The sequence below is a fragment of the Crocodylus porosus genome, unplaced genomic scaffold, assembly GCF_001723895.1.
Source record: "Crocodylus porosus isolate Cpor-Errol unplaced genomic scaffold, CroPor_comp1, whole genome shotgun sequence".
NCBI lineage: Eukaryota > Metazoa > Chordata > Crocodylia > Crocodylidae > Crocodylus > Crocodylus porosus.
Genome location: NW_017728925.1, coordinates 12832016 through 12853054, shown reverse-complemented (window position 1 = coordinate 12853054; position 21039 = coordinate 12832016). Strand labels below are relative to the sequence as shown.

General features: G+C 42.9%; 1 protein-coding gene across 1 annotated transcript; it reads right to left on the bottom strand.

The window, feature by feature from the left end:
• Positions 1 to 7214: 7214 nt before the first annotated feature.
• GTF3C4 (general transcription factor IIIC subunit 4) lies at positions 7215 to 18688 on the bottom strand. The gene is made up of 4 exons (XM_019540849.1): positions 16835 to 18688; positions 15114 to 15244; positions 14322 to 14410; positions 7215 to 12983 (listed from the first exon to the last, which is right to left on the bottom strand). Exons 1-4 carry the CDS (start codon positions 18578 to 18580, stop codon positions 12919 to 12921), a joined length of 2031 nt encoding a protein of 676 aa, XP_019396394.1. The 5' UTR covers positions 18581 to 18688; the 3' UTR covers positions 7215 to 12918.
• Between the last annotated feature and the right edge of the window lie 2351 nt (positions 18689 to 21039).

Here is a 21039-nt window from a genome sequence, read left to right as displayed (position 1 = left end):
TTTTCCTACTGGAGCTTGGCTCTCTAGACAGTATGGCAAGAAACCCATTACGCTGCCATGCTGTCCCCTAACAATCCCTGTTCCCCAGACCTTTTCTGCCTCTTCCAGATCCCTCTGAAGAAGCTGCTGTAATATTGTGACTGTCTATGAGCGCGTTTGTGCAAGATTTTGCCCAAACCGGCAGAAGAGCGCCTGAAAACTCCTCTCCCCACAGCTGCAGAATGTATTAACCAAGGCCCTTTCTATCCAAATAGCCCAGGGGATACTACGGTAGTGGGGATATTTGGGATTCTGATAATCAGAGTTTAAGGCTGAAAATTTCAGAGCCTCCCAGCAGCTTAAAATGAATGCAAACTGGGCATCCAAATCTCTTGGGCAACATTGAGACACTCAGCTGAAGGCTTTGCAGTTGGAATCTAAGAAAGCAAAACCTGGCACCGGCAGGGCTGGAGTCCCTTGTGGATTTGATGCCAGGAAATTCCAGATTTAATAGTTGCTGTAGTTTCTTTCACGGTGCTGGGGCCTGACTGCAGGACCTTCCCTTATGGCTGAGCCTTTGCATCTGTTCCCGTTACAAATGTGACTTGGGCAGCTGTGTTTCTGCAGCGGCTATAAAGATCCACTGTAGCGTCCGTGCATAATTGGACGCTCGTCTATTAATAATACATGGGGAACTCGCCGTGCTAATATCACCTCCATTTGAGTGTTCTACTAAATATTTTGATAGATGAAATGGGTTGAGAATGTATTTAAATACTGTTTGCACTGCGGCATGGGTACAAAAGGGACAGTGCGTCTTTAATTAGACAGGTACATCTGCTTAATTAATTTAGCTGTAAAGCCCTTTTTCCTCTCCATTCTTTCATCTATATGCGGATGCTATATTAGTTCCGCTCTGCTGGTTCCATAGAAACTGAGAAAAAGAGCTCATCTCATTGAAATGCACTTGGCATGTCTGTGCATGGAGTCTCAGGTCAGTGGTCAACCCCCAAGGGTTTGCAGCGGGCCTGAAGTGCAGATCGTAAGGGTTAGCAGAACATGCTAATACTCTTGTAGAACTGTCCCTTGGAAACAACTAAAACAATTGACATTCATTTAATTACTGTAAATGAAACAGCCCCTTGCATCACTTTGCATAGTAAAGCCTGTTAATACCAAAAAGGTTCAGTGGATGGGAGAAGGAATTAGGCCCTTATAATTGGAAGACGATGCTTCAAAACCAATTTGGAAGCGATGCTTGATATTTTTTTTTTTAATTGTATTATTATTATTATTTTTTATTAGCATTTGATTCTGGCAAAAACAAACATTAAGCAACGAGAAAAACAAGGTAAAGAGGAGAAGGTAGCAGCACAGCAGGGAAGGGACTTCACTTATTTCACAACACACATCCGGCTCTGAAATATCAGCCTTGTTTCCCTGGGTTGCATTCCTCAGATGCTTTGTGGAGAGGCCTGTTCAGAGGTGGTGGTGCACCCTGCATGTGCTTGGCTGCTAGTGATGTCATTGTGTAGAAGAATGAGGTGGTCCAGTTGGTTTCCAAACTTCTGTAAGCGCCTTCATCGCTTTGCTCAGTAAGATAAAGGTGCCTGTCTGCAAGCAGGGGTCTTGTTCCTGTGTCCACAGGGGACCCCCAGGCCCTTCAGAAGAAATAACCTCTAGAGAAACAGGTCTTTATCCTGATTATGGGGGTGTGAAATGCTGTTTCTGAAGTGCTGGGTGCTAGTATGGAAGGTTAAGGTGAACAGGTGGGTATTTAGAAGATGCTGTTGAAACTGCAAAACTTAAAAGAAAACGAGAAAGAGAAACTTCCAGGTTCCCCCCCCCTTCCTCTGAAGGCTGTTGTTGGGATGAGTCTTCCTTGCAGCTCTGTTGAGACAATAGATTCAGTCTGGAGACAGCTTCTTGCAACCCAGGCACACTTCCCACAGGTGCAGCTGGACGTGGTTGGCATTGCATAGGATCAAACTGGGGCCCTGACCTTAAACTGCTTATCTGTGCCTGCAAGTACTAGCAGAAGCAGAACCTGACATTGCAATTTCCAAATCAGAGGTTACGATACCTTGTCAGGTCCTGAGCTCAGCAGAAATCCAGTTGTTAGCTAGTACTTGGGGCAGAGCCCAAGAGCAGGTGTTACAACTGGACACAGTTTGATAACTGTTGGCCTTAGAGCTTTCCTTAATTGGATATTAATTATGTTTTTTTTTCCTCTCTCCTCCTTACAGACGGGTAATTTAGGAGGGGAGGACAGGAAAAATGCATCAGGTTATCTTATTCATGTATAGGTAAGGGATTCCTTTGTTCGGTAGCCCTTCACATCCCTTGTAACCAAAGAACAGCACAACCAGGACTCGGGACTCTCTTCCTGTTCTCTCCGCTGTTGCTTTGTGTAGGCTTGAGTATGTCTCCAGGATACTTCTTAATGCTCACTGCAACTGAGAGGTTTGTCATTTGGAAAGCCCTGGTTGATAGGCAGAGAGATGCATCTGTTCGATGTGTACTCAGACAGTCTGAAGACTAGGCGGTTCTTTCAACTTGCTATTAATTGTGGGGGAAGAGTGGTTTGGGATTCCTCTCCACCAGTCAGATTCAGCAGATTTCTGGTTGCGGTACGGGAGCATCTGTTTGTCTTGCGTTCACTTTGAACAAAGTTGAGGGCACTGGAGTTCATTGCATCGCCTCACAAATGTGCACTAGCTACAGGGTAGGGTGGTTTTACCCTGGAAAACAAAGATAGCTCATGAAGCAGCTCGTAAGTAAGAATAGCAGCAGCTACCCACACAACAAGGGGAACCTCTTTCCCACCAATCTCACAGGTGAGCAATGCAACTATGGGCCTGCAATCAGATGAAATGGCAAGGATCCCTTTGGCTAAGCAATGACAATACAATTCTGGCACGATAAAACCAGTGTTGGCAGCCTCGATTGTTTGTTGTTGGGGTTTTTGTTTTTGTTTTTGTTTTTTTTACTTTGGGAGCCTGGCTGGGCACAGGGCTCCACTCGAGCAGATCCGATTACGGGAGCAGATACTTAGCCTAAGCACGGGTGATAGTGAGTGAGAAAATAAGATTACAGGCTTAGTGTCCTCTTTATAAGAAGTTGTGCATAATGAAACTTAAATCCTGGCTTTAACTACAACACCTCAATGCATCCCTGAACTACGGAGCTGCCAACAGAGCTAATATCCTCACACCTGCATATCTGGAAGTGGATAGAGTGTCTTTCATTTACTACATCTAGAATTCTTGGTTCTTTATAAGCTTAACAAGTGTTTTCTGTTAGACTTTTCCCCACGTAGGGGACCAAAAACCATCTCTCTACCTTTCTGGTTTCTGTTTACTTCTCCTGTTGCTGAGAGCAGATGAGTCTCCTTCACATGCGAGCCACTTTCTAATTGGTTTTACAGCAGACTTGTCAACCTCAAAGGAGATATTTACTGAGTTAGGAGCAGGAGAGAGGGCCATACTTGAAGGTGGCAGCATGAAGTTCTGTCTTTCTTTTTTTTTTATATTGACATTCAAGCTATTCATTTATTTTAACTGATTGTCAAGCTGACAGAATGTAAAATCAGTCCAGTGGACTACAAAGCTGAAGTCTCCTCCACTTGCTAATATCCCTCCCCTCCCTGCAGTTCCACCATGCCACCTTGTGAAAGTTAAACCCTTATTTATATGTAAATAGAGGGAGACCAAGCTTGGCTATTCCCGGAAATGGTAGAGCAATCCACATCTAAGAGGCAAGACAGATCTAGAGGGAGGTACTTAAAAGGGAGAGGGACTTTCTGGTCCTGTTCAAAGCAAAGCTGTTAGTAGAAAGAGTTGGCATTAGGTGGCGAGGCAGTAGGGCCCTAGATTCCACTTCCAGTTCGTCTGATTTCAGAGAACTGCAAGGGGTTTAGACAGCTACTGAACCTCCCAAAAAGTTCGCAACAACTTCAGTGAGAAGGGAGGATATTCATTATCAGCACCAACCAAGCTGAGTCTGTGGAAAACCTGTGCATTTATAAAACAGTCCAGGGAAATGTAGGTGAGCAAAAGATAAAGGTTGTTGCCACGGCCAATTTATGTTCTGGATGTTGCAAGGTCAGGCAGGCGTTTTTTCGAAGTATCATCTTGTCTTCCCATCTTTCCTTCCCCCTAAGATACAAACCAAGCATCCACTGCTTTTGCAGCTATTAAACATGACCAGCCATCAGGCACGAGCCAAAGTCTTCAGAGTTAGGCTTTGAATTTATGGGAAGCTAAATGAAATGGGAATGTGTACAGATTGCATGGCTGATTTTTCTGAATGCTTAAAAAAAAAAAATCAGGGTGTAAGTTGTAGCCCTGTTGGTCTAAGGACGTAGGCAGACAAGGTTCTTTGGGTAAATCCAATATTTATCTTTTATTAGATTTTGAGTTGGTCTAATAAAACATTAGATTTCCCCAAAGAACCTTGTCTGCCTAAAAAATCAGAGGCATTTACAAGACTTCCACATATACCCGCAACTCTCTATTTTGAGCTGGTGCCCTGAAAGACTAAAAACAATCTTTTGCTACGGATTTACTTGGTAGTAGGATTTTTTGTGCTTGGATTTTCTGTCCTTGTGATTGTGATTGCACTCTGTTGCACCTAAACTCTAGTGCAAGAATGGTCCTGCTACTCAGAACAAGGAAACAGGCCACTAAATTTGAAAACTTTCATCCCTTAACCTTAAGCAGATAGGAGGCCAGCGAGGAATAAAACCCTTGATACATGGGAGTGTTGCCTACACGTACTACCTGTACAAACTCCTTCTGGAAGAGCTGAGCATCTGGCCAGGTTCTTGGCCTAGCAATTCACCCTTCCCACATCCTCTGTAAAGAGCAAGATCTTTCACATATTGTTTTGGGGCTGGTTTGATTTTTATGTGGGGTCTGTATCCTGCTCTTGCAAAGCTCCCAGTGTTGCTGTGTGTAGTAAAAAAAAAAAAAAAACCTGCCCACATAGTATTGGAAAGGCAAGGATGATACTGCCATGTGGCGAAGCCTCATTCCAGAGAACTGTGGGCGTTAAACTTTCTCCCACTCTTTTTGGTGGCCCATGCTCCTTCCCCCACCCAGTCTCCCCCCTTGCAACACACAGGCAATATGAGAAGGGCTCGTGTTTGTTTGTTTATTTAGAATTAAAAAAGGGGAGGAGGGTTACAATGCTACTGTCGCAGTATACAAAACACATTATCCAAGTTTGCTTCACGTTTACAAAAACCGCCATATATACAGCATCAATATTCACAGCAACTTTGTCGGACCCTCCCACCAACCAAATCTGAAATGTGCGGGAAATCTGGAAATGGAAGGGATTTAAAAAAACCACCAAAACAAATGCCCTTCCTTTCAGCCTGGCAGCTGAGTGGCCTCCCAGGGAAAACCTTCCTAGCCCAAAAACCTAGTTCAAAAAGGCCTCAGGCATGAGAAGATCTATTAGATTGCCAGATTAATTCAAATACCAGCTCACTGAAGCCTTCCACTGGATGGCTCTTGACTCTTCTTTAGGGCTGGCTACCTGGCAATAGTGTTAAATAAAAATGGCCCAGGGTTAATGTGACCCCTTGTCATCACCTCCAAGTGACAGCAGGACTTAAGTCTCTTATAATTAGGAAACTCCCAATTCCAGTACTGTTGTCGATTATCCCACTGAAGTCTAAGATAACAGAGAAATCCTTCACTTCCAGCCCTGGTTGGTAGTGTAATCCATACTAGTAAATGTGTGCCATGAACGTCCTTGAGGGTGGCTGCATTGCAACAATGAAAGCAACTCACTTTTTGCACAGAATCGGGAGTGACGCAGTGAGCTCGCATATGCCAGATCCAATGCAGCAGGGGTTTCAGAGCTTTGGAAAAGTAAAATTTTGGCATCACAGTAAAAAATAGTGAAAAGCCCCATGTCTCTCTTCTCTCTTTTTTTTTTTTTTTTCCAGAAAACAGGATCAATATTCAATCTCTCATGGAGGGTCTGGGAACATCTCCTGTGTAAAAATAGTCACACATTTTGTACAGTTGAAAGCTGAACACACATTAGGATTAGTACAGGTCATGGCTGTAGTTGTAATGAAGATATACATGTGTGGCCCTTTGCTAGAGTTATATGCAGATGCTATGTTGGAGTACACAGCTGTATGATTAAAGAAAGGAACTAGCCTGGGTTGTATTTGCTCTTTCCACTTGACTCTGGCATCCTAAATGGAGCTTGAGGCTTTTCCTCACCAGTGGTGAAGTGGGGCCTCCCATTTTACCTGAAAACCAGGACAAGATTCCATCTTCAAGCTGGTCTGACTGAAAACACTTGATCCTGTGCATTTATATCAGATCTGAGATGCCATACAATGGAGTGACTGCAGGGGGAGAGCCAACAACAGGAGCTACCCTGTAGTTCAGTGGTCTCCAAAGTGGGGTGCATGAGACGATCCACTGGGGTGCAGGAAAAAATATTAGAACTTCTATTTGTATAAATATACATATATTGGGGGTGCATGCTCAAAAAATTTTTACTGATAGGGGTGCATGGTCAAAAAAGTTTGGGGACCACTGCTGTAGTTAATTATAATTAACTACAAATCTATTTTACTTCCAAAATATTTAGGTCCTGTCTCTGACTTCCACCTTTCTGGAAGGATGGGCACTCATGATTCCCAGCCCCAGCTGCAAAATAAATAAATAAAATACATAAAAATATAGGCCAAGTTCTTAGCTGTAAGACAGCTAACACCCCCCATTTTCTATTCTCTGGAAAGCACCTGATCTGAGATGTAGGTAGCTGTGTTAATCTGAAGACCAGCAGAATGCAGGACAGATTTGCACCTCATAGACTAAGTGAAGTAGATACATAGCACCAGATTTTATAAGTTGAAGCTCACAAAAGCTCATGCTATATAGAGTAACCAAAGTGTGTGTGCGTGTAAAATATATGGTGCAAGTCTACCCTAACATCTGATCCAAGCCAGAGGTAGCTCCCAGAATGAAGGGGCAACTGAAACTCTGAATGAAGACGGTGAAAGCTAGTAGATAAAATACAAACTCATTACCGCTGCTCAATTTGGAATACCAGACCTCAGGTATTGCCTCTTCATGTGCCTGGCTGCTCCATGGAGAGAAGGTAGGATAGCAGAAGTAAAGAGAAGATGCCAACTCTACAGCCAGTCATGAACAAGATGGGATTACTTCTGTATGCCTTATATGCAGGGAATTTTCTCTGAGCCTCTTTAAAAAAAAAAAAAAAAAAAAGTGCTTTTTAAGTATTTATATTTGGGCAGTATCATTCTCCCCACTTGTACTCCTAAAGAAAAGAGCTAACTTTCCTCGACCTCTCTACCAAGGCTACATAGTAGAGGGGCCAGGCAGCCAAAGCCGTCATGAAGTTGTACCTACGTTAAATTCCAGTTTGCCAAAATACGCATGTGGACCCTATCAGATCCAGTGACAAGGGAAGGGCTGTGTTTAGGATATTCATCTCTTGTGCCAACCAACTCCCTGTGATATGAAGAATAATTGCACAAAAGTGATATGGAAGTTTTAAAGGTTAAAAAAAAAATAGGCCTGTCAACCCTCTACTGGAACTATCAACATTTACATTGTACTATTTCCTGTCAAGGGCTCCTTATGCTCAGTGTGTTATCACTTTCTTTCATTACAACTAAAGTTATTCTGATACTTAAACCCCTGGGGAAATTCTTAGTTTGAGAAACACAAGGAAATATTTATTGGATGTGCCTTGGTAGTAACCATTAATCTCTCTCCTCTAGAAACAAATGGGGATACACTTGTCTTACAGAAGGGACACAAAATTGGGCTCCTTTTGAAATAAATACTGTGGTTTAAGTGCCATGGTTTCTAAATTATGAGCCTGCCCATATTAAATCCTCATCTCCTGGCTGAGGCTGGGCTGGGCTATGAGTGAGTTTCACTGCGCCTGCATCCAAAAGCCCAGGCTCAGGAGGGAAGGCTGGGACCCCCATGGGCCAGTCAGCACCACTCTGTGCTTTCCCCACGGCACAGGGAAGACTGCTTTGGCAGCCAACAAAGAGGCTTACACCAAGTTACTGCACATCTGGAGCTGCTGTGCCTGCAGAAGCTGTTCTGCTAATCCACATGGCAGCTTGCATTTCTCTTCTCACTCCTATTCTCCTGCTTGCCTTACTTCAGTATGAATATATTACTCTGTGTTTCATCAGCCTGCTATACTATTCCAATACAGAGTCATTTCTAGTGTACATTAAACTGGCATAACATAAAAGAATACCTGAAACTACTGGCAGAGGGAGGCTTGGAAAAAAGCTTCAATGAAAACACAAAGATGTTGGGATTCGTACCAACCCCACAAAATTAGGGTCATGGATAGACCTCAGCACGTGCACCAGCTTTTCTAAATGGTGTAAGAAACTGTTTCTTGTCAAGGATAATGACAAGTTAAATTGAGTAGAGAATAGGGAACATCTGCAGCTAATGATCCCTAAATGGAGAGCAGACGGCTTGAACTCAGCCTTTGTCATCACCTCTAGTGTATTTTAAAGTCAGTACAACAGCAGCAGCTTAGTTTCTCTCCCAGCCCTGAAACGTTAAACTTCACTTGACTCTGAGTTTCCCATAAAACATACGGCATTCGGTACCGGTATCAGAGTGTATGTTCAACAGCAGCCTAGTTTAAGAAGTTAAATTCCAAGGAAAAAAGCCCCTAGACCTGTGTTTTGTAGGCACTAACATCCATTGTTCTGGTCAGGGGTGGGTGGTAACTGAGGCTTCCAAGAGAGCAGGGTGGTGGGGGAAGGAAACAGCTGCAGGGAAAACTTCAATTTTCCATGTCCCCTGCAACCTGTCTCAGTCTCTCTGGGGCAGCTGCAGCCTGCCCTTGAGGATTAATGTTACTGTGGGACCCATATCCTAGTCTCTGTGTTCCTAGTACCATGGTTTTTAACTAGTGGGCACTTCTGTAAACCCAGTTGGGCCACAAGGATAGGTACAAGCATTGGTGGAGAACCCATGAGATGAGCGCCTTGCTGAGCTGCTGCAAAGCCCCATGCAAGCTACCTGTACTTCCCACATGGGGTTCAGCGTAGCTGCCTTCTGCTGAGATGTTGCTAATTAGCCTGGGTTCAGCACCAGCTCCCAGGCTGGGGAGGTAACCCGTGCAGAGCTAGCTTGGGTAATGCTGAATGATGCTGACTTGAGCCAACACTGATAATGCTGTGCAATTACCCTCACCAGCTCTGAACCTCCTTGCTCCTTAAGACAAAGCAATGGAGTCATATTCAGGTGGTGCTAAGCCTGGCTTAACTTACTGCCCTGCTTTGCTTCTGATTTCTGGAGGCCATGTGCTGTGGGCTCAGAAAGGTTAAGAACCACTGTTCTAGTGGGTCAGGTGGAAGCAGTAAAGAGTCCACCTCCACTGGTAACCACATCCAGATTACAGCACAGCAGAGACCTGCCCTGATTTCACACTTGCAGAACATATGCTCTGCTGTGTATGTGCACTTTCATCACAGGAGGGTTCCAGAGCAATCCTCTGAGGTGACACGTACCAAAGCAAAGCTGCACAGCAAGAGCAGCAAGCCACACAGTGCTCACTCTGCATTCACTGCAGGTCAACAGAAAAATCTTCCAGTGGATAAGGAGATGTTCTTAAGTCTCTCCCAAAAACCCAAACTACCCTGGTCTCCCTCAGACCAGTGCAGACTCCTAGGGAAAGGTCAAGATAAAGGAAGCTATATTCTGAACTTCTGGGCAAGATTTCAGTAAGCTTCCCCCACAGTCTGAGCATCCATTATTCTAGAAAGACAGTCATGACTATAGGTGCTGTTGTCGCATGTAATTTGGAAGTAGCAAACAAGAGTAAGGTGCATTAGCCTTTCTGTACAATTACTGCATCAAATGCATTACTATTTTTCTTCCTCACTGGTATAAGAAAGCAAACCTAATTAGCACCTTGGGTATGGCAAACCAAAGATGGCTATAGGATATTGCACCCTTTTGGGTTAGAGCAAGAATTTTTTCTCTTGTACTTGTGTTCAGGCCTGTCTTCCACTATGTATTTTAAGCTAAGACCCTACTCCACTCCCCGCATCTATGGAACAGGAGCTTAGGGCGCTGGTACAGTCTCCTCAGGCTTTCCACTTCTTAAAGTAGCAAGACGAACTCCAGTCTTAGAATAGATATCACTTGGCAGGTCCACGCTGTGTTGCTGGAGAAAGCGGCCCGAGGAGGATGACAGGTCTAGAGAGAGATGGGGAAAATCCAGCATGACCAAAACACAGCCTAAACTAGCCTTGTCTGAAACTCTGTCCTATTTTTCAAATTGGATAAAACTACAAAAGAGCATGCAAAAATGATGGCTTTATACCTCAATACCTTTTGACTGGCCAAACACAGCACAAAAGGAGCTAACTTGCCACCATCCCTATTGCCTTAATATACAACCAACCTTGTTGACTTTTATTTGAGTGTCCATTACCTTGATATCTTAGTCTCGGTAGCTTTCAATGCTGAAAACAGCCTGGAATGCTAGCTTCTACATGGAACTGTCTGAAAGAACAACTGCCATAAAGCGTTATAGTAGAACCGAAGTAAAACTAATTAGAAAGTGATCATCTAGTACCTTCTCATCTGCCAGACCTAAATATGTTTTGGTGGACCAGTATGCAGATCAAAGATTTAATACATCTCCAGCCTGCCATCCAAGTTGGACTTTGGAGTGTCTTTGGAAAACTTCCTTAACCCTTTCCCTTGTTGAGGTCCCTTTGAAAGAACAAGAGAACACTCACTGGCCATAAAGTCAGGTTGGCTTTTACAAGTCTGTACACACTGTATTTTGCAAAATCACTCTGCCCTGCCCAGCCTGGAACATGACTGCATCCAATTTGAGTCCACGTCGATGCATACACACTCCCTCACAGAGAGGAACCTTACAGCTGCCATAGCTGCTGTACCAGCCTCAGTGACAAGGGTAGGTGCCAAGCAATTCTGACCATTCCACTTGGCTCTAATTCAAATGTCTTGCTTTGCCAAGTGCCTGCCACTGGGATCTACAAATTCTTTTTGTGATAAAAGCATGAAAGTCAGTTCAGTCTAATGCACAATGAAAAAAAAGCTCCAAATATTTTTTTTCATAGAAGGATGGTCTCACTTCCAGGGATATTTACAAACAAGGCTATGGTGATTTTTTTTACAAGTGCATCTGTGCTTTATCATTTTCATCTCTGGTACAATATTAGTACTATTGTCTATTGTAGAAGCACTATCATGCCCTATGTATGGAGTACTGAACTCAGAGCAGCTAGTTTGTCTGAACATTAGCAGAGTAATGTCTATTCCTAGTGAGCGGTCAAGGAGTGTGAAGACACTATGCACAGCCAGTAACTGAAGGAAACTTAAGCACCCATTTATATATGTATTGGATAACATCTTAATTATTCCTTGCTGTTTTCAACTGCTTATGAAAGCATTCGTGCATCTAGTCAGAAGTCGGGACTTCCATAAAGGGTTTTCAGTTGCCTTTTTATATGTGGGGAGCATCTAGTGAGCTGGCATTTTTAAGGAGGAAGTGAAGATCTGCATAAAAGTTTGGATTATTGGGGGGGGATGGTTCTTAACCAAACCAGATCTGACCTAACTCTAGAGTCATACTCATGTTGGAAACCTCATGCCTCTAGCACTGCAGAAGTTAAAAAGGAAAGGTGCCCTGCATGAACTGGGTCCCAATGATATGAAGGCCACTTTTCCTATGAGTGAGCGGCTATGTTAACCACAGGTTTGAGCATGTTCCTTCACAGGCATGCTGCTGGCTGCCCTAGGTAATCGCTCATCCATCCCCTGACTTGGAATGAACAGCCTCTGACTCCTTACAAAGCTTTCAGTATGGCAGTCAGTCATTTTCCTTTTGAGTTAGTGCTTTCATGACAAGAACAGGTGACCAGTAAAAGTGACTCCTTGCTTGCACACTAAATTATTGCAATGTTTTTGAGGAGACTCACAGTCCAGTTGGAAGAAGAAACAGCCGGGTTGCTTGGTCACAATGAGGGAGAGTGTGGTTCCGACAGGCAGAGGGTGAAGTTAACTGAAAGGCATAGATGTTGGCACAAAATTGGTAAACTAGAAATGAGAGAAGAAGTGGCAGGGACGGGAGATTTAAGAGCACCGGATATTCGGTTTCGGTTTGTGCCTTATTACGCAGAATAGACAAGTGCTAATTCAGTTTACATAACTATTGGCATGTAAAACTTCCTGGAATGTATTTGGCACTAACAGCCAATTTCAGCTTGTTAACTGCAAATACCTGAAAACTATTCTAGGAAAGACACTGGGAACTCTTTTGGTAGATATGCAGCAAGACACCTAATGGAATGGCTGACTTAAGTGGCATGCACATCACTCAACAAGAAATGTATTAGAACCACGCATTCTTTCTGAAAGTTTAATATTTGGTGGTACAGTAAGTGCCACTGCTCATTAAGAGCAAACAAAGAGGCACTGCAGGCTGACGCCTTCTCTACCCACCAAGGCTTTAGTAAGCACCTCCAGCACTCCACATGCCAGGAGGAAAGCATCTGGTTTCCACACAGACAGGGTAGGTCAGGCTGCATGCTTACAATATTTCAGACCTCTTTCAGTGAAAGGAAAGGTGCCCAAATCAAGTGCTGATGCTGTAATGGGAGCTCTGGTTGTCTCAACATTGCTTTGTCAAACCCCTGTGCCAGACACTCCCTAGAAGATGTACTCCTGCTTCTGGAGTATGAAATAGGGCTCTGGACTGTGAGCTGCTTGGCCTTCCAATGTCCTATTTACACGGTTAAGGAGAGTGTCTTTTTCCCCTCCAACAGTGTGTGCGCTCCTGCTCCTTTTTCTCCTTCCAGACTGAAGGGAGTGTTACGCAGCAGAGAAAATGCCTTCTCAAGCGTCCCACAGCTGTTGTCTAGAACACAGGAGAATCACAGAAAGTACAAGGTCCTTGCAATAACCTCTTGATCCACTCAGGGTCTGTAAATGAGAAAAGCAGTAGTTTAAAAGCATGAGTTGGAGGAAAGAGAATCCAACAATTTAGATGAATACTTGGCTTGATGTCACTTCACTGAACAAAATAAGAAATCCTGGGAAGCTAAGCTCTGACAGATATCTTTCATGAGTACTTGAAGGATCAGAATGAAGGGTATACGCGACTAATCTGTGAAACTTAAAACAATGCTAGTTTAAACTTCATGTCTGCAGGAGGCAAAGTTCAGGCTGAAGCTGTCTCCACAGCAGCAGCACCTATCTAGCTGCACACTGTGGACAGACAAATCAGCTATGCATATACAGCATGGGAAACATTTAAAGGATGATCCTGTCATAACTTAAGTGTTTTTTTCTGTCTTTAGGCTGAAGTTTTAAATCTGATGTACTGCAGTATGTGGTTTGTGTTTCTTTTTACTTCTAGGGTAGAAAACAAACAAAAAAGAACTAGGCAACCAGCAACACTTTTCCAGAACTGTGTTATCTGTATTTGATCACATCTCGCTAGAAACTGGAGACTCTGCAGGCTTGTGGGAAGGGAGTACCTAGCCCTTTAAGACTGCAATAGTTCTACAGATAAGTGCATTAGTGAAACAGGCAAAAAAATCATATCCTTCCTAACGGATGGTGCTGCTAAACACTCAGTTCACTGCATTTTAAAAAAAATATTTCAGCATCCTATCCTGTAAATGCTTTTTAAATTGGTAATAGAACATATAAAAATGTATATCTTTGAGTCATCTGGGACCACAATTCAAGCTAAGCATGAAGGTCAAAACCCAGGCCTGAAAGTGTCTGGGTTCTAACAACACGCTGTTGAAGTATTTATCTTGCTCAGCAGAAGAGTATGAAAGCACAAAATCAAAAAGTTGATTTGTTCCTTCCCTCTGCTACACTACTTAGGCAAGACAATGACCATTCACCATCTCACCCTGCACTAGGCTGAGTGACCTTCCATTTAAATCAACAGGAGTCAACGACACAGCATCTGTAAGACTGGGCAAGCAATTTGTGCACGCACAGAAATCTAATTATATTAGTACTAATCAGCTGCCTGCTGTAACACTCCAGCACAGACTGCATGTGTACTTGGCTCATATTTAAAGTTCAATATGTACTTACACATCACTTTTCCCAATTACCATATTCTAATTAAACTGTGCAAACGAGGCATAATCTGCAATGGAGCACCATAAAGAGCTGAACATTTCTACTGCATTTGATAACTCCCCCAAATAACAGCAAGCTGCTGAACATGATCTATGCCTTTACAGAGCCAGAACATGCTATCTTGTCTTGCCCTTTCAAGCCACGGAAGTAGCTCACCTTCTGGGGTTGGATGTCGTGCAATGCTGTCATGAAGCAAACACCTTCTGTATACCAAACTCTGGCAGGACTGGTAGGTTAAAAAGCACCTGAAAAGGTGGCAGATTGCATCATCAAAACTGAGTTCCCACTTGTATGCTTTATGACAGAGGGCTGAATTCTGCTCAGTTAATGCCCGTGCTGCTGGGGAGCTGGGGAAGTAAAGGCAGCATTTGGGCCAATCCTGCTGATTACCTGTTCCTAGTTAAGTCAGCAGTTCTTCAAAATGAGTTAACATTCAATATAAAGGCACATATGTAACTGTACCAAGCTGGCTTAGAAAGGCTGCCCTGAATTTGAGTGCCTTATAATACACACATGCAGATGCCTATAACGGTACATTTCAAAGCATAAATGTTGAGAGGTGCCTGAAATGCTTCATTACTGGCTTTACAATTTTAGCCAACAGACAAGCTGGAGAGAAGTTTGGGCTAGCATTTCCCTCCCCACTTTCTTTGCATTGTGGGGGAGGAGTGACAGTGGGAAAACTAAGAGCACTGGAGCATTTTTTTTCCTTTAAACCAAAAAAAAAAAAGTCAAATTTTGGCCTACCTCTGTCAAATGTCCCTTAACTCACCCCTTAAAAGTATCTGGTACATTCTCCTTTGCCCTGACTGCTCTGCTGTCTTGTCTTCACTGTGGCATGCACAGCATATTTCATGGCTCTTACTCTTTCATGCTACAAGAACGTATTTCTCTTGCTACTTGCATGCCTTCTACTCATTCAAAACAACCTTCTTAAGAACAGATTACCTGAGCCAAATATGTCCATTGCAGCAGACTGCCTGCTTGCGATCTGTGAATGGCAGGATCTCTTTACACAAGCTGCAGTGCTCTGGGAAAGTCTGTTTGTTCATTTTCTTTAAGATATGCCCAATCAGCACCTGGGAACACACAGCAGTCAGCATCGTTTATAGCAAGACAGCTGCCGCTGAAAGGTGGAAACATCTCATAGGATATTATGATTTCAGGGAAAAAAAAGCAGAACTTTAGGCATCTAACTGGATTCAAATAAAAAAAGCAATGGAATGATTAGTCTTTCCACACATTCATCATGGATCTAACTGCCTTAAAGCCCTGCAGTGCTGGAAGGAATACAAACTTTGTTTAAAAGTAACCAGTAGTCTGGGTAATTAGGCTGTCTGAAAAGGGAAACTGAACTTGGGATCAGTGTATTATATCATCCTAGAGAACATCAAATGCCATATACAAAAGGGATTTTTTTTTAAAGTAATCTTATGCCTTTAAGAATAGAGGTGTTTAAAATCCCATTTATTATTTAGAAGTCTGACAATTTTATTTTAGCAATCACTTTCTCTCTAAAAAATATGTAGCCATTCTGTTAAACTTAAAACACATGGGTCAAATTTATGACCATGTCACTCTTTTTTATTTATATTTGACATAGTGCATGATCTATATAAATCATAGGCCATGGTTTTATACTGAATATCTTAGGCAGTGACAGCAGTCGTGATTAACAAAAGTTCATACAAACTGTATTCAAGAGTCATGCTTTACCCACTGCAAAAAGAAATGAGTCTGTGTATGAGGTGTGAAGGGCAACTGCTCAGGCTTTTCCAATGCGCAGCACTTCAGAACACAGTTGTGAGATGGTAATTCTTTGGCAAAGTATTAAAGGCTACAGGGCTGCAGCCTGGTTGCCTACAGGCCTGGCATTGAAAAGCTCAGTTTCTGTAATGGAAGCTACCTCGGCTTCTCCAAAAGCAGTTTAAGGGTTGATTGGTCGGTTTGTTTACTTCAAGAGGCTAAATGATGGAAGGATTCAGTTACTACAGAATACAGCATAGCCTCTCTATGCACAGCTGTAAGGATCATAACCGACAGTTCTTGGGATTACTGAGTTGGGCGCTGCTTTTGCTGGGGCAAGGATTGCGTTTGCAGTGCAACATTAATGTCAAATGATGGGGTTTCTTTTACACATTAGGAAGGGATATATATGGTGGGAGGCTCAGGCAGTGAGTACTGTTTCAAAGATGCAAATTGTCTCTCTTAAACTGAGCAGTGACTATTACCAGTAAGAACTGCATTACATTTTCAAGAGCTATTAACAGAAATTCTGAAGAATAAGAACTGCAAGACTTAACTGCCTCTCATTTGGAGGAAATTCCTTCTCCTTTTTTGGTTTACAGACAATATTTAATAGTATCTTTAACCATATGGTCTTTCCATCATTAACAAAGAACAATAGATTTCCACACCCCCACCCCAAACCTTGAAGAAATTTTAAGCATGGCTTACTCTACTCTGCCTGAACCCAAACTTCAAGGTCTGTACCGTCATCCCACCCATCATGCTAAGCTGCAAGGGCAGACACCTTATCTCCCTGCCTTATCCCTCTTGCCAAGCAGCATCTCATTTCAACCCTTTATCCTCCACCCCCTAAGTTTAAAAGTGAACAAAAACAGTGAGCTGGGGGGGGGGGGGGCTCAAAAACATTTACGTGCACTTACTCGTGCTGTCCTGTCATCATAGCTTTCGTCAGACATTAAGAAATCACAGACTCCTCTGGTTGGAATACTGGTGTTCTCTGTAATCCATGTGTGGAGGTAGACTTCTCCCAACACCCGTTTCATGTGCTCCCGTGTCAAGTGCATTTCTACTGCCTCAATTTGTGCCTGTATTTCTAGAAGCTTTTCTTCCATTGGCTCCCGGCCTCCTGCATCAGTTGACTGAGGAAGAGAGTCATCTGCCAGGTCCTCCGTGTCCATGCCCCTGCTCACATCACCCAAGCTCTGCTTGCTGATCTGTTTAGAAGTTCCTTCTTCTTGCTGATCATCTTCAGTGCTGCCTATGCCAGGGGAATCGGAAATCAAGATTTTTGCATCCTCATGTGAAGGCTTCCACATGACTTCTGAAGGAGTCTTTTGCATCGACTGGTACAAAATCCTCAGAAGAAACAGCTTAAAGCGCCAGAAGTAAGTGGATCCGCAACTCTCAATCTTTTTATCCAAGGCTTCTTGTAAGAACTGAGGGATGTGCTTATCCTTCAAAATCTTCCAGCGCACAAGGTCCGTCAGGTCCACTTGCCTGAAAAGATTTTGAACAGAAGATTCCAAGAGCTGAGCGGCTGCCTCCTCAAAAGTTTTAAGAGTTACAAACTGAACTTGATAGTTTTTATTAACAGGGTGAAGGCCATTTGTCATACCCTCTGTTGTGATAACTGCTAAGTATGCACCACATGGGCTTACAGCTATCCCATGAGTCCTCACAGAGCCAAACACTTCTGATAGCTTAATCAGCTGGTGCTCAAACTTTAATGCAACATCTGTGAAGATGGGAATCAGCTGCCTTACCTTTCCGTCACTTGAGCACGTATATACTGTGCCATTCTGTTTATCTGCAGTCATAGATACAATTGGCAAAGAGTGAAGCCCTGTCACATGGGAATTGTGAACATTCAGGCTTGCTTTGGATATCAGGAGAAGACACCAAAACACATATGATCCTCTTGCAGCCACCACTAAGCTACAGCTACATTTCTGGTAAGGATGATAAAGAGGAATACATCTGATACTATGCACTGGCAATTGGTCCATTTCTTGCCACAAGACAACTGGTTGCCTGAGTGTAAAGTAACCTTTAACTGCTTTTAGATTGACGGGAAGGATTTTAACAGGTCCAAAAGCACTCCCTACTATGAGTCCACTCATCTTTCGGTTGTTGTGTTCATATTCCCACCAGGACAAGACACTAGGGGAATTTATTCCAGACTCTATGGTATTGCAAGAAGTGATGGATTCCTTACCCACAAAAGGAAGTTGAAACTGCCAAACTGCAATGTTACCATTTTCAAAGAGTACTGCTAGGAGCACGCTACCAACGTCTCGGCATTCGTTGTTATGTTTCACCTGCTGGGTGGTGCAGATACCTGACCACTCCATACGCACTGGAGTCTGCATGCTGTGCCTTCTCTGAAATTCAGAGAAGTCCCCTAGATCACCTTGGGGTGCCTCGGTCTTAGAAATTCTGTACTTGCTTTCACAAAGACGCTCCCCATAAACTTCTGTCAGATCAACTAGCTGCACCCACTGCAGTCTGTTAAGGTTAGCGTGAATAGTCAGTCTATTGTCCATCGTTAAAGCTGCTAGTAGACATCTTCCATTAGCGTCACAGCCCAAAGGAGACCAGCTTGAATATTTGAATCCTCGCATTGATGTTAGTGACTTTCCTTCGGGGTTGAATACTCTATCTAGCATAAACGTTTGACTAACTGTTGGATCCTTAGAGCTGGCAAACTTTTCCTTACATTCTGCAACCTCCTTTTTGGGACCAACCTGAAAAAGAGTATGTATTTCTATAAAAACATTTCAATACTGTCAATGCACACAACTTAATAACTCTATATCTTCTGCCCATTAGGGAACGCTGGAAGAATTGAAGAGCTTTATGCTGTATAAAAGGCTCAGATCTGAACGTCAATCATTCTCCAGTACTTGGTGTCACCCTTCACAGGATAAATGAACTCTGTAGCTAGAGAAGTTTGTGGAGACAATTCTTTAATCTAACCCGTCCTTTACATCCCATTTGCTCTACAAATGACAAGCAAGTCTCCAAACTAGGTTTTTTTGGGGCACCACTTGACTGAATTTGTAGGAAAAATTGCATGCATAAAGTTTAAATGACCTTTCCTTCTGGTTTGGAAAAATCATGCTCCTACTCTGCAGGGCCTGTTATCCAATGATTGCTTTCTTCTAGCATATTAAGTAAAAGCCGTGCATAAATAAAGTGTTTTCATACTGGCAGGACCTGAAATTTCTATTACTGCAAGGAAGCTGTAATCAGTGGACTTCTGTATATGACACTTCCTGTTCCAGTCTGACACAAGCCAATGCTTACAACAGTCTTCTAAAGCTATTAAACCAAAAGATTAATGTAAAACCTTCACTTCATTCATCTCTTCCCCTTTAGTCCCTCAGTTTTTACGCAGCTGTTATGTAGCTAGCTCTTTATATGCTTAACAGAATATATTTTATTTAATACATGAAACCCATCTTATTAAAGCAGCCAAATAGTTACATTTTGTGATGTAAAATTCTCTTGGCATCTTGCAGAGCAGCTGATCACATTAAAATACTGCTGGGCCTGCTAACCAAAGTGCTGTTGATTAACCACAAAACGGGTCAAGCAGCAGAGGTGCAAGCTTCTTGACACTGTTCTGCCAATGTGCCTTAACCATGATCTGAGAATCAGTCACAATCACAAAACCAGACTGAGACTTCAGGCATCTTTTAATTCTTGCTCTCTTGTGAAAAGGCACCAGTACAGACAGTAACACTACTTGAAAAACAGGTAACTGGTTATAACTTGGCCACCTATAACCATGCATAGCACTTTTAGCATTTTCCAGATAAAGCTTGATGGTACCATTGTCATTTTATATAGCTTGGCAACTTGGCTAAATTCTTGTTTGCTCTACAGTAGAGCAATTAGTTTGCTGTACAGTAGGTCTTCTTCTAAAAGATTCATCCCATTTTAGAAGTAATTAAGTGTACTGAAGACTTTTACCCTCGCTGCTGAACTCTTATCCCTTGTTACTCTGAGTTTACCAGACACTGTGTCTTGCTATATAGTTGTCTGCTACATTCAAGAGACCGTTTTCAAAATCGCCTTCCCTAAGTAGGTACTTAAAGGGTATTTGTTACAAATGAACTGGTTGAGATGCTCAACTATACTGAGCCATCTAACTTAACGTATCCAAATTACTCCTGCTGGTAGCCATCCTGCCAGAGATGACACTACTGGCAAAGAAACACTCAGACCTGCTGTATTCTTAGTAGTATGTATTCTTAGTAGTATATATTCCCTTAATACCCAGAAACACCCCATCAGGACAAATAGCCAGCTGTACAAGAATCTATACAGCCATCTCTGCCTTGCATATTAATCTGCTTTAACAATACTGTCGCTGCATTTGAGTTTATTCCACACTATTTCAATCCAAACATTAGAAACTTCTATAGTCGTCATTTCAAGAACCAGCCAGAATTTTACCATCTGTTCCACTTGTGTTTAACTTGGTTAGACCTTAAATGTGCATTTTTTTGACTTGCTGACTTTGTGCATTTTTGCCGCAGCTACACGCATGCCATGGAGAAAAGAGATCTGTTGTGCTGGTTTTCCTTCATTAGACACAAATCAAATAGATTTTTGGGGGATAAAAAAAAGTTCAAGATGCAACCAAAGAAGTTTTTAATAGCTGTTTTGTGGATTAAAAAATCCAAGCAAGTTCAAGAAGCAACTTAAAGGTGCTTTACATAGATTTTTGGGGGATAAAAAAAACTGAGAAAGTTCAAGAAGCGACTAACGAAGATGCTTTTTTATTAGCAGGAACATTGCGATATTCTCCCGCGCTCCATCGCCCGGCCATACCACGCTGACCTCGACCCCTCGGACATCAAGTGTCAGCAGAGGAGGGGAATCAAGACTCACAGTCATGAGGGGCCATATCGTGCGTAGGCAGGACAGACCCCCGGGGGCCAAGTGGTGTTTTTTTTAAAGATCCCCAGGGCAGGCACTTGCACCACCAGTTGGGGGGAGCCTGTCAGAGCCAGTCAAGTTTGTCCTCATGACTTCAAAGGGGATTGGAAGAGATCCAGCAGAGTCTAAAAAGTGGTCAGGTGAGAAAAGGAAGTGCCCAGGCACGGTGGTGGGGAGA